General features: G+C 40.4%; 1 protein-coding gene across 1 annotated transcript; it reads left to right on the top strand.

Moving 5' to 3' along the window:
- Positions 1 to 270: 270 nt before the first annotated feature.
- On the top strand, positions 271 to 11,395 carry c3h10orf88 (chromosome 3 C10orf88 homolog). Its single transcript, XM_070876712.1, has 6 exons — positions 271 to 478; positions 2,169 to 2,372; positions 3,403 to 3,475; positions 3,555 to 3,761; positions 4,920 to 5,398; positions 8,797 to 11,395. The coding sequence occupies exons 1-6, from the start codon at positions 318 to 320 to the stop codon at positions 9,017 to 9,019; spliced, it is 1,347 nt and encodes a 448-aa protein (XP_070732813.1). The 5' UTR covers positions 271 to 317; the 3' UTR covers positions 9,020 to 11,395.
- The last annotated feature ends 862 nt before the right edge of the window (positions 11,396 to 12,257 follow it).

Here is a 12,257-nt window from a genome sequence, read left to right as displayed (position 1 = left end):
TGACAATATATTGTCATTCCTTTAATCCTGGTCAAAATTCTGGAGCTCGCTCCCTAACAGCACAATGAGAGCGCCTTCGCCACACGGACTGCAGCGGTTCACCTTCTCGAGGGCAATTAGGGATGGCCAATTGCCAGCGACCTCCCACATCCCGAGAATGAATGTTAAAAAAGCCATGTAATGAACCTGTGCAGACTTGTATTTGCACTGCTTGTATTGTCTGAGTTTCACTTCTCCACTCACTAACTATCGGCGCAAGTGGCGGCTGCGCAGTGCGCTGCTTCCGGTGCCGGGCGGCCGGGGAGTGGCGGCTGAACATGGAGCTGAGGCCGAACAGCAGCAGTTGCTGCCCCCGTCCAGCGGCCGGGGTGTGTGTCAGAGCCGCCTGGGAGTGCGGCCCGGGTCCGGAGCGGCTGCAGGAGGCGCTGCGGGTGATGGCTGCGGATTCGGAAGGAGACGGCCGAGAGTGCTGCGCCCGGTAAGGCGGAGGCTGCCGTGGGGTGAGGTCGGGGACTGCGGCCTGCCTGCAGTGCGCAACTTCTCCGGCAGCGAGTGAGTCCAGCCACCCACCGGCTGGCAGCGCGGCCCCGCGGCGGTGTTTGCACCGGGTTTCCCGCGGGCCTGGCGCTTGTCTGGCGTTGACAGCGCTGCTGCCTTTGAGCGGCGTGTTTCGGGCCATCCAGCACTCACTGTGAAACAACCTCGGTTCTCCCATTAGGTTTTTAGCAGCTGCAAAATGTAATTTGTGTATCGGTGCCAATAACTTTTTTTTTAAGATGATGACTGGCTCTTGGAAATCTGAGTGTGACTTTTACCACCTCGTGATGTTTCTGGCGGTGCAGTGATGGGATTCGTTGGCGTCCAGTGCTCCAGCTCAGTGATTTCACTAATACAACCAAGCGCTGGAGAAGTACCACCAGTGCTGCCTCCATAAGATCCTGCAAATCCACTGGGAGGATAGACAAGGATAGACACACCGACGTCCGTGTTCTCGATCACGCCAACATCCCAGCATCGAAGCACTGACCACACACGACAAGCTCCGATGAGCGGGCCGCATCATCCGAATGCTCATCACGAGACTCCCAAAGCAAGCGTTCTACTCTGAACTCCTACACGGCAAGTGAGCCCCAGGTGGGCAAAGGGAACGTTTCGAGGACACCCTCAGAGCCTCCTTGATAAAGTGCAACATTCCCATTGGCACCTGAGAATCCCTGGCCTAAGACTGCCCAAAGTGGAGGAAGAGCATCCGGGAGGGCATAGAGCACCCCGAGTCTTGTCGCCGAAAGCATGCAGAAACCAAGCACAGACAGTGGAAAGAGCGTGTGGCAAACCAGACTCCCCACCCATCCTTTCCTTCAACCACTGCCTGTCCCACCTGTGACAGAGACTGTAATTCCCATAAGTACTGTACAGTCACCTGAGAACTCACTTTTAGAGTGGAGGCAAGTCTTCCTCGATTTCGAGGGTCTGCCTATGATGATGATGACAGCCAAGTGTCTGCTGCATATGTTACAGTGAGTTGAAAGAATCATTCTCTATTGCGTTGGCCACTAGTCACGTGACCAATTGGGCATCCAGATGTGGCTAATTGCAATTCTGATAACTTTAAAAAAAAAATAGACATTGCTGGGCAGGTGATCTCCGTACTCATGCATTGCCCATGCATGTGTACTTTAACCTTTTTGCCTGCTTGGTAAAATGAAAAGCACTGCACTTTTGAATATTGATCAAGGTCTTTTGTGATTTGACGTGGTGCTAAGTCTACTGCAAATACTGTAGTATTTGAGTGTTCGTCCTGAAGTAAACTCTAAACTTTCATCACCTGGTTATGCAGCTTAAATTTGGTGTTAGACTGGGACCCTTGTAAGTGAAGAAGACCTCAATTAACTTTTTATGAAACCCTGGGACATATTATCAAGAATTATTTGGATGTTCTATTGAATATTACCAATATCTGTTGGGGACATATAATAGTGCAATATTTGTTGTAAGCATAAAGGAAATCTCAATTCATATTAGAAAAATGTAAAGTCTGTAGTTTACTAGAAATGTAAGTAATATTTGTGACAAGCCAAGGGTAAAAGAACATTGTGATACATTATGATTTTGAAAAATGTCTTGCTTTAAATTAGAGATGGCTTACTGTTTCTTTTGTTATGGTTCAGTGCAGAACTAGTCACTTTGGAACGGCCTCAAACCACTACTGCAGAAACTCCGTGTGTGCTGTATCTACAGTGTTCTTCTCAGCAACCTGCTGACATAGTCTTTGTAGAAGTAGTGAGTGAAGCAAGAACTATGGAGGTTTACACACAAGAAGAGTACTGTGGAACAAGCCAGGGCCAAAGAGTAGATAATCTACAAATAAATGGGTAATATATTGTTTTAGCTTATGATGAATATGTAAGGAAACAATTATTATACTGTAGTGAAGCAACTTCAGAGTTTTGCCAATAGTGCCAATACCAATTTTGATATAACTAGTTGGGTTTTTTTCTCAAAAGGCCCGATTTATTGCATGGTTTAAATCCTTTTTTGTTTAAAATGATAATGCAAGTTACAAATGGAATTGAAGGAGTTGATTTTATATTTGCATTTTTGTGAAAATGAGTATTTTCATGAAAAATAATTTTACAAATTCACCTTGTGGCTTATTGACATTACTCTATATTGCTCACTACTAACACATTTGGTAAAATAAGTTCACTTGAAGGCATATGCAGCAAGGTGTGCTTCATAAAACAGCAATTTGCACTATACAATGCAAATAACGGGTATCTACATTGTACAGTATATATGATTACTTTGTTGCAGTAATTTCTGATTTAATGGAGTTTTGGAGTGATATACCTTCAGAAGCATTTAGGCTAACAATCCATGCTTTTGCTGTGCCTTCTAAAAAGGTGATCACAGCACTGTTGGGTCAAAGCCTATTTAATGGTCACAGTGTCCCATATATAAAATCCAAAATCCCATTTGTCCTTTTTTATGGCTTTAATAACAAAACTTATATTTATATAAGTACCTTCAATGTGGAAATACAGCCCAAAGTGCTTCAGAATTCATTAGCAATAGTGCTTACCAAGTCAAAGGCGAGGTGACCAAAAGCTTGGTCATAGAGGTGGGTTTTAAAGAGGGTCATTTCTCCAGGATTTCCATGGCTCTTCTGCCAAAATTACGGCTGACATGTGAGTGGTATTCTTTTCCCTGCAATTACTGGCTTCGATCCTAAACAGCAGCTATTGCTACAGAATTCACACTCCAGGTAGATAAAGCTGCTTCAGATTCACCGGAATCACTTTGGTAGCAACTGCTGCACTGGGGCCACTGACCTTTTGAATGGATTGAAGTAATTGTGTGTTTTCTAACCACCAGCATTTCTGTTTTTAAATTGTCTTTCAGTGAACATGAACAGATCCTCTTGTTTAAGAAGTATTTTAAGTTGGATTTTCCTTGTTCATCTTGTGAACTAAAGGTAATGTGTTGGGATTATTTTTGTTTTTTACTGGTCATGTTTTACTCTGGGAATCCTCTGATTAATGTTCTGTTCTTAGCTGCTATCTTTAGGTGGAAAGGAGAAAGTACGAATTGGTAAAATATTACTGGGCATCAGACATGCTTCAGTAAGGATTTCAAGAGGTTTTTCTCCATTAGGAAAGAACATCAACTTGGAACGAGTACAAACAATGATGGATTCAATGGGAGCGAAGCTGTCGCCTGGAGCTCAGCAACTTTTTAACATGGTCCAGTTCCAACAGAAGGTGAATTGTATATTGGTCACAGTAAAGGGTTGAATAAGATTTTTATTTCACGAGGCAACAGTAATTTTAAGATCCTAGATGTGGTTATTACAAAGCTTATAATTCTGCATTAAATATTTTTTTAAATCTCTAACACTCATTTGATGCTCTCCCCTATGCAAATGCTCCTTTTATAAATTGGAACAATTTGTTCAGCTGATTGTATTTTCATTATAGATAATCCCGGGGTAAGCCAGGCCATAGTGATGCATCTAGAATGTTCAATTGGAATAAAGTGCATGCTTCAGGGCACGTGATTGTGTGGGTCACTATTTTTCAAGTCAAGTGTTCACTAACTTAGTGTATTTTGTATTTTTTATTGTATAGTAATGCATTGTGGAAAGGTTGAGCAGAAACGCATACAGCTTTGTGCATACTCTGCATATAGATGTTAGGGAATGGTAGTAACAATTCAGAGATATGATGTGAAGAGGAAGTAGACTATGGGAACTAATTTGGTTTAATAATCTTTAAATAGCATAATATTTTTGACACATTGCACAAAAATACTTATTTTTCATTTTTGAAATTATTTTTGAACTGCATTTTTCTGTTTTTATAATGCTACCAGAATTGTAATAGTTTTTCATAAATTTCCAGTGAAGTGTAATGCTCAAAGCATAGAGAGCACAAAACCATTTAAATATAGATATGTTCAAGAAAATAATCATTTTACAGGTTAAATTGGGTGAACTGTTCCCTTTGACAGATTTCCACTTGATCTTTCACTGTGTAACTACTGTGAAGCAGCTGCGTTGCGAGCTTGGTGACATCGTATTTTAATAAAAGATTGTCAGTAATCAATAATAGGGATGGTACTGTAGGTTGCCCACAACTGTACCCCAGTAGTGAAGGCAGTATTTTGAGAAGATGTGAGGGAGTGAGTTGGAGGGAAAGGAGAATCCTGTCCTTTGTTTGGTAAAGGCAGCATCTAACTGAAGCATACAACCTTTAAAGGTTCTAGGTCTTTGCTTAGGTAGATGATCTCAACCAGGATGGCTATAATTAGTCTCTGTGCTTCTGCAGCAGGGAAATGTGAAGCTCTTACGACTTTTGCAGATATTTGGTAATAATAATTGAAATTGTTATAACCTTGTATATTGATTATTCTCCATGCAGAATCAGGCAGCAATAGGAGGATTGTTCCAGGGCATCTTTGGAGCAAGGGACTTGACAGAAGTTGGAAAAGTAGCTAGCTCACCTCAGCTGATTGCTGCGCAGTCTGAAGAAGGAGTGACCTCTTCCCATGTATTTAGTGAAACGAAGGATCCAGAAGAAATAATTAAGTTTAATGCTGAACCTATACAAACAAGAGATGGCTCAGTCTCGCCTCCTGGAACAAATAATAACAAGAAAACAACATGTGATTCTGAAGACAGCGCAAAAGATGTAGATCAGCAGACGTTTGCAGGAGGAGATTTGAAAGAACTAGTGTCAACATTTCTGTGCAAACAAAGCAACGGGGAGCAAAATGCCTTTAGTTCTGAAATGCTTCCTTTTCTTCAGAATCTTTGTGGCCAGGTGAATGAACTTCGTATGGGGGAGAAAGTTAAAGTTACTAAAAACGCTGCAGCAGCAGAGGAAAGAACCTGTGGCAGGTACGAATTTTGCAGATATCTGTTGCGTATTAATGGAACCTGTTTCCATGTGCAATTTACTTTACAAAAAAAAATTGTTGAAAAAATTTTTGTTGAAAATTGTATTCAGTTTTGCTTTTAATTCTTTCCTCCCACCTCTGTTAGAAACTAGGAAATTTATGGCCATCTTGAACCAGCCTGTGCATGGTCACTGCATAGCGTCTGGAATGTAGATCGGTGGTTTATGCCTTCAAATACCACAGCTTTTCACTTGACTTATTAGTGCCAAGCATCACTTCTTCTTAGGCGGTCCCTTGAATCGAGGATGACTTGCTTCCACACCAAAAAGGGATGAGTTCACAGGTGTTTCAATGAAGGACCTGGTATTCCAGGTCACGAACTACATATTGGAAGATGCCTGTGCGTGGATTTTTTTAGCGTGTGGTGGCCATTGCACACCAGCCAGGTCTTGGTCCAGTGGCAAGGATTAACCAAGACAACTGGAGACCAGCTCGGCTGCACGGACCCAGTGCGCGCACACATCGCAGTGTGGGCTGGCCTGTGCTGCCCCTAGGCTTTCGCCTCTTCTGGGCCCCGAACTCGCGCCTCTCCTGGGCCCCGATCACATCACTCTATGATCTCTCACCACTCCTTCATTCTGACCTTGTTGCTCCTGCTGTACCTGCCCCCCCACACTCCAATCAGCGACCTGGATTTTGGTGACGTCCAATCCAGTCGCCCTCCTCCATGTCGTCATCCTCCTGAACTGACTCACACTGTACCTTTCAGTGGTATGCTCCTTTTATGGCCCTGACCTGCTGCTGATGTTCCCTCGCAGGTCAGGGCCACGCTGAGTGCTGGGCTGAGTGCCGGGCTGCCACCACACTGCTCCATGAGCATCTTGCTTGCTGCTACAAATGGAATAAAAATGTATATAATGCCATTATGTAGTTAATTTCATGGCAAAAATAGCCAAGTACATTATTTTTAAACTTCACAAAGTATATGAGGAAAGGGCTTCACATTACCTTACACAAGAAGAGGTGTTTGACATTTAAGTCATGGTTCCAGAACTCTTGCCCTGCATTACAAATTGTGATAGGTCACTAAAAGTACCCTTAAAATATGTATTTTAATGTTAGAAATGCCTGAAATGTGTCTGTCCCCCACCTCGACATAGGTCCCATGTCTTTCAGGGGTGTGAGGCTTGCATTCTGCTTTGTTCCGAGTTGGAAATTTCATTTCGGCACTTGGAACTCTAGCTACCGTTGACAATGTTTTCTGTGCAACAAGAAAATGCATCATGGGAGTTGTAGTTTTCACCTTGCTCCTATTGCATTGCAATACCCAGAATACACTGCAGCAACCAAGACTCTTCACAATAAAAGCAGAATATTTCCAAATAACGGGGAGGCACAAGTAGCAAGAATCAATGATCAAAAAATCAATTTCCCGCCCCCCCCCCCCCAGTTTTTAAAAAATAGTTTAAACTGTTGAATAATTCTGAGCAAAAGTACTGTGTATAGTTCTGGGCACTGCCTTAGAAAGGATATATTGGAAGGAGTGCAGCGCAGATTCACCAGAATGTTACCAGGGCTCCAAGGGTTAGATTATGAGCAGAGATTACATAAACTGGTCTTGTATTTCCTGGAACATAGAAGGTTATAAGGGGTGATATGATTGAGGTTTTTAGAATTTTGAAAGGAATTTGTGGGGACGATAGCAGATTTTTGTGCCGGTGGAGGAGTCTAGGACAAGAGACATAACCTTGGAATCAGAACCAGGCCATTCAGGAAAGAAGTTGGGAAACATTTTTTCATGCCAAGGGTGGTAGAAGTGTGGAACTCTCTCCTACAAAAAGTAGTGGATGCTAGCTCAATTAATAATTTTAAATCTGTGATGACTAGATTTTTGCTACCCAAGGGTATTAAGGGATTTGGAGCCACGGCGGGTGGATGGAGTCAGGATACAGATCAGCTATGATCTCATTGAATGGCGGAACAGACTCTAGGGGCTGAATGCCCTACTCCTGTTCCTATGTTCTGTTTGGAATTGGATCTTTTTTTTGAATTGATATCTACACTAATGCTAGAGGGGAATATTGGTGAGGCACTTTGGTGCCAATCTCAGACATTGTGATTTGCATTATGTCATTCAACCAGATCTGGACCATGTCCAATGATTGTCGTGATTACTTCTCCAATGCACTTCTACACCAACAACAGTTTTAACAAGAACTACAAATCCACCTTGGGAAGTTAAGTGGAGAAAAAATATATAGTTCATCGAGAGAAAAAAAAGCTTTGGGGCAGAGAGGAGGGAAGAATAAATCATTTTACTTCATGTTAGTGATGCAATAAATTGCTTCAGTGCGTTTACTGTATTGTAGCTGGATAAGCTGCTGTTGCATTTTAGGGTTCTGCAGTACCACAGTATCAGAAGCTACTTTCTAGGTCCTGAACTGCCCACGATCAATGCCATAGGAGAGCTACTAATTTATGTATAAAGAAAATAAAGATCAAAGTCTTAAAGGTTTATGGTTAATAAACCAGTTCTGCATCTGCTGTTCATAAGTACTGCAGTTTGCATCACTTTGGTCATTTCTCATGAACTACTGTCCCACAACTTGCAATTTTGAAGCTTTTTTTATTTTTGAGGAACCATGGAAGTAATTGGCCCTGAAATTCGGGTCGGAGGCTTCCTTCGGACGAACCCCTCCGAACCGAGAATTTTTTGCAAAAGGCGCCTTCGATTGCGTTGGGAGGTCTTCTCTTCCCGTGCATCGGAGCGCGTCCATGTCTTCCAGCTACGCACAGAGAAGCTGGAGTCATGTGGGCCTCAACAACCAATCACAATACAGTATTCTCATTGATAGCAATGGAACTCCATAACTCCGAGTTCTCATTGCTATCAATGAGAAAAAACACCCAAACACAACAAACAAAAAAAAAGCTCAATTCGAAAACCAGTTGAAATGAAAGTTAATCAAAACATTTATTTTTTGGATTTATTTTTTGTCTTTTTAATTGGGTCCAAAATAAATTTACCTTAATGGACAAGGCCCCCATTCTCAAAAAATGTGCTTACATTTTATTTTTGTGTGTTTTAGAGTTTCAAGAACATTTGCTGGGCAAGAGTTGGGCAAATAGCCCAATCTTGCCCATGCGAGTATCTTTGCTGCGGGAATGCAGAGGATCTGTCAAGACAAATCTTGACAGATCGGAAAAGCTGTTTTTTGGCGCATGCGCATTGCGTGCCGAAAACCTGCTTTTCTGAGGCCTCACAGGCTCCGTATGTATTCTGTACCACCCGGCGAGGCTGGAATTTTAGCTCCAATATTTTGGGTATACTTTTTTTTTCTTAACGGTATAATTTGAGAAGCGATCTGCTTGATTTCGTGTTGTTGCATTTCTTCACAGGCATAGCCAACAGGCTTTTGAGTTGGAAAAGCATATCGCTGAACACATGGAGTCTATAGAAAAGAGACTGAAGGATCATATTGATTGTCGAATAAACATGTTGCAAGCTGACCTTGACGAAAAGTTTGTTTCACTCACCAACCTGCTTGAAAATATTACTTTGAATAGAACTGTAACTAAAAGCTATGAATGTGGCACCATCTTAACAAATGGAGAGCTTTAACTAATTTTTCTTCACTCTCCTCAAAAGACTACTGTGAAACTGGTTTAGTTTTGAGAAACTCTGAATGTAGCATTTAGTGCAAGGGTATCCAAACTATGGACCTGGGCCATAAAGATTGACAGTTTCAGCCCATTAAGTTTGTTGCTGTGTGTTTTTCCGTGAGCCAGTCATCCATGGTCCTGTAACTCAGTCCTATTTGTGCTTATAATTGTTACTTGTTTTGTGTTTGAAGTTTGTGGGCCTGGAGGTTTGGAAAGGGCTAATCCTAGATGTGTAGTCTCACTAATGGATAAATCCTAAATCAGGACACCAAGATCTGTCAAAAATTGGCAGCTTGAGATATATGCAAGTTAATGGTAACTTAAAACCACATATGTAGCTCATGAGTGTTTGTGGAATGCACTTAATGGCCCACAGAGAAGCTTGGACACCCCAGGTCTAGTGTAAACTGCCAAATGCATCACGAGTAAATAAAATTGAAAGCGCAGCATTGCAGTTCTAATTTGATCACATTCTGTTGTCTTTGACGACTGCCATTTCTCGGGCTTAAAATGTCCTCTATTTAAAAATAAAAAAAAATTGTAACAAATACAAAAATACTAAAAATCAGAATGTTCTAGAAATATTGTAACTTCGAGGCAATGAATTGAACATGTTTTACTGGTGTTGGATATTTTTGATATTGTATTAACTGGTGTTACTATGCCCTTGAAGAGTTAATAAGAATGTAAAGGGGCCTGAAACTGATTTTCGTTCCCTCCACCTCTGCTTGTTTGGGCACTTGCAGCGAAAATTTAAAATTCCAAAACCAGTATAATTTAGAAAACCGCTTCAAAAATATAAACCTTAAAATTTATGTTCTATATAACTACTTTCAAGCATTCACTTCTACTTTTTGGAAAACCTATCAATGACTGTCATTAATCGCCAATGTAAAAGTTAGTGTGATTAAATACATATTTGTACTTTGGGAAAGCATTTTCTACCCTGTTTGCATTCATAATATTAAGGTAGTAGCAGTCTAATGTTACGGTTGAACACTGTATTGAATGTGGTATTAACATTTTTCCTCTGGGCTTGCCTCAAGGTGGTGTTGCAACATGGTGTTACAAGCAAGAAAGGTGGTTGTCTTAAACTAGTATGTGGGTTTCTTTGGATAGGCTGCTTTTTAAAAAAAAATTAAAAAAAATTAATCTTGCCCCTTTCCCCAATTTAATTTCTGTATCTGGTTGGTTTGCTATTGAGGATTTGAAATGCTCCGCTAGTGCACGAGTAGGGAATTATAATGGTTATATTTGCATTATTGTGCAAGTTATGCTGTCAGCTGTAAATACAAGTTAGTGGGGACTCAGTCGGATGAAATGTAGCATGAACTACAGAAAAGTTAGTGTAAATGGCTACAAGCCGAACCAAATATAAAACAGCTTCCTTCAAAGTTTGTTCATTTGTTAACCACCTAAATTTAAGATAAAACACACATTTCATGTAAACTCTTATGATCAACTATTTGGGAGAGTGATTTGCAACTGTATTTGGGACACGAGAACAATGAATTTGGCGACTGAGGCCAAGTTGGAAATCCTATAAACCATGATATCACGCTTGTACAGGCCAATGAAAGAAATTCTATCTTCATTTAAAAGTATGTAATGAACTTTATGTAGAATGAACTTTTCTTTTTATGTTATTGTTGATGCTGTATCATTTCTGTTTCATTCTGATTACGCTTTAATACTGAATGTGCAGTAATAGCACAAAGGAAAAACTGTGCCTCGTTAAGATTGTATCTGTTTAAGGGTAAACTTCATACTTGGAATGTAAGTGCAGTACTATAAAGAGCCAGACAGTTATTCTGAAACTAACACATTTGATTGCTTTGTGGCAGAAATATTCTTTAAACTTAAATATATAATTGCAGTGCAGGAGTTTGATTTGTCTTCCTCTTCTCCCCTTCCCTCCCAGTATAATGTGCTGAAAATATTTATTAAAACAATAAAATTACAAGCTGGCAGGTACATTATTTTCTAATGGTTGGCCAGTAGATTATGCCAGATATTAACCAATAGACTGATACTGACTTTGGTATTGTAGGGTTTGTGTAGGACTTTGAATTTGCAGGAGCTCCAATAGTAAAACACATTGCTAATAATTTCAGTACTTAAAACACTTAGTTGGGTACTCATTTATTATACATGTATCTGCGATATCCTGTGACATTCACAGTAAGTTTGGCAAACTATTTGTAATGACAGGAACGTTTCACTATGTAATAGAGAATGTATTCTGCTGCTAAGCTGCAACACCGCTTAATCTGGTCTGCCCCTGAAAGACCACAAATTCTAATTCTTTTAAATAAAGTGCTTTAAAATATGTAAATATATATATATCTCTAGCATTGCTTTTGGTGAGTGAGACTCATAAGGAGAGAAGTTTTTTACCATGTAATGCAGTGTTTATTCTGACTAGGTCCCTTTAAAGGCACGGTCTAACTGTTCAGTAAACACTGGGTGAGTCTATCAAGAGGCCAGTTAAGAAGCTCCAGATGTTTAGGCTCTGGTGGAAACTCTCAGCAAGTCAGACACCGCAACTGTGAAGTGAAGTGACAACTTAATGTTTTGGGCATAACCGTTCATCAGAACTGAAAGATATTAGAGATGAACAGCTCGTGAGGGAAAGGGGAGAAACACATGAACAATAAAATATTTATTTTGTTACTTTTTATAATTCAAGTGTGGACACAATGTGTGCTAGACCTACTGCTTTATAATAAGTATGCTTTATTGTGTGTTTTTTTTGTCATAATTTATCCAACAAATTCATGAGTTTTAATAGATGTATAACTTTTGAGAAGGGAGGGAAGTTGGGTTTAATCGGGGGGGGGGAATAGGGCGGGGAAAGTGGAGTTGAAGTAGAAGTAGAAGATCAGCCATGATACTGAATGGCGGAGCAAACTCGAGGGGCTGTATGGCCGACTCCTGTTCCTATATATGTTCTAATCCTTGTGTACCAGAATCTGTACGATTGTATACTTTCTGTAATCATCAAATAGTCAATACAGACTGGAGGTTTTAGAACTCCCCTGGATAGTTAACATTTAGACTATTGTAGCATCTTAATGAAATAGCTGGATGAGTGAAAAGGACATGTAGTTTTAAAAAGCTTTTATTAAATTATATTACATACCATACAACAATTGTAAATGCATACATTTTGGTAATTGAAAATATTTAAGTTGGAC

The sequence above is a fragment of the Pristiophorus japonicus genome, chromosome 3 (assembly GCF_044704955.1).
Source record: "Pristiophorus japonicus isolate sPriJap1 chromosome 3, sPriJap1.hap1, whole genome shotgun sequence".
NCBI classification, from domain to species: domain Eukaryota; kingdom Metazoa; phylum Chordata; class Chondrichthyes; family Pristiophoridae; genus Pristiophorus; species Pristiophorus japonicus.
This window is presented reverse-complemented; position numbering and strand designations above follow the sequence as displayed.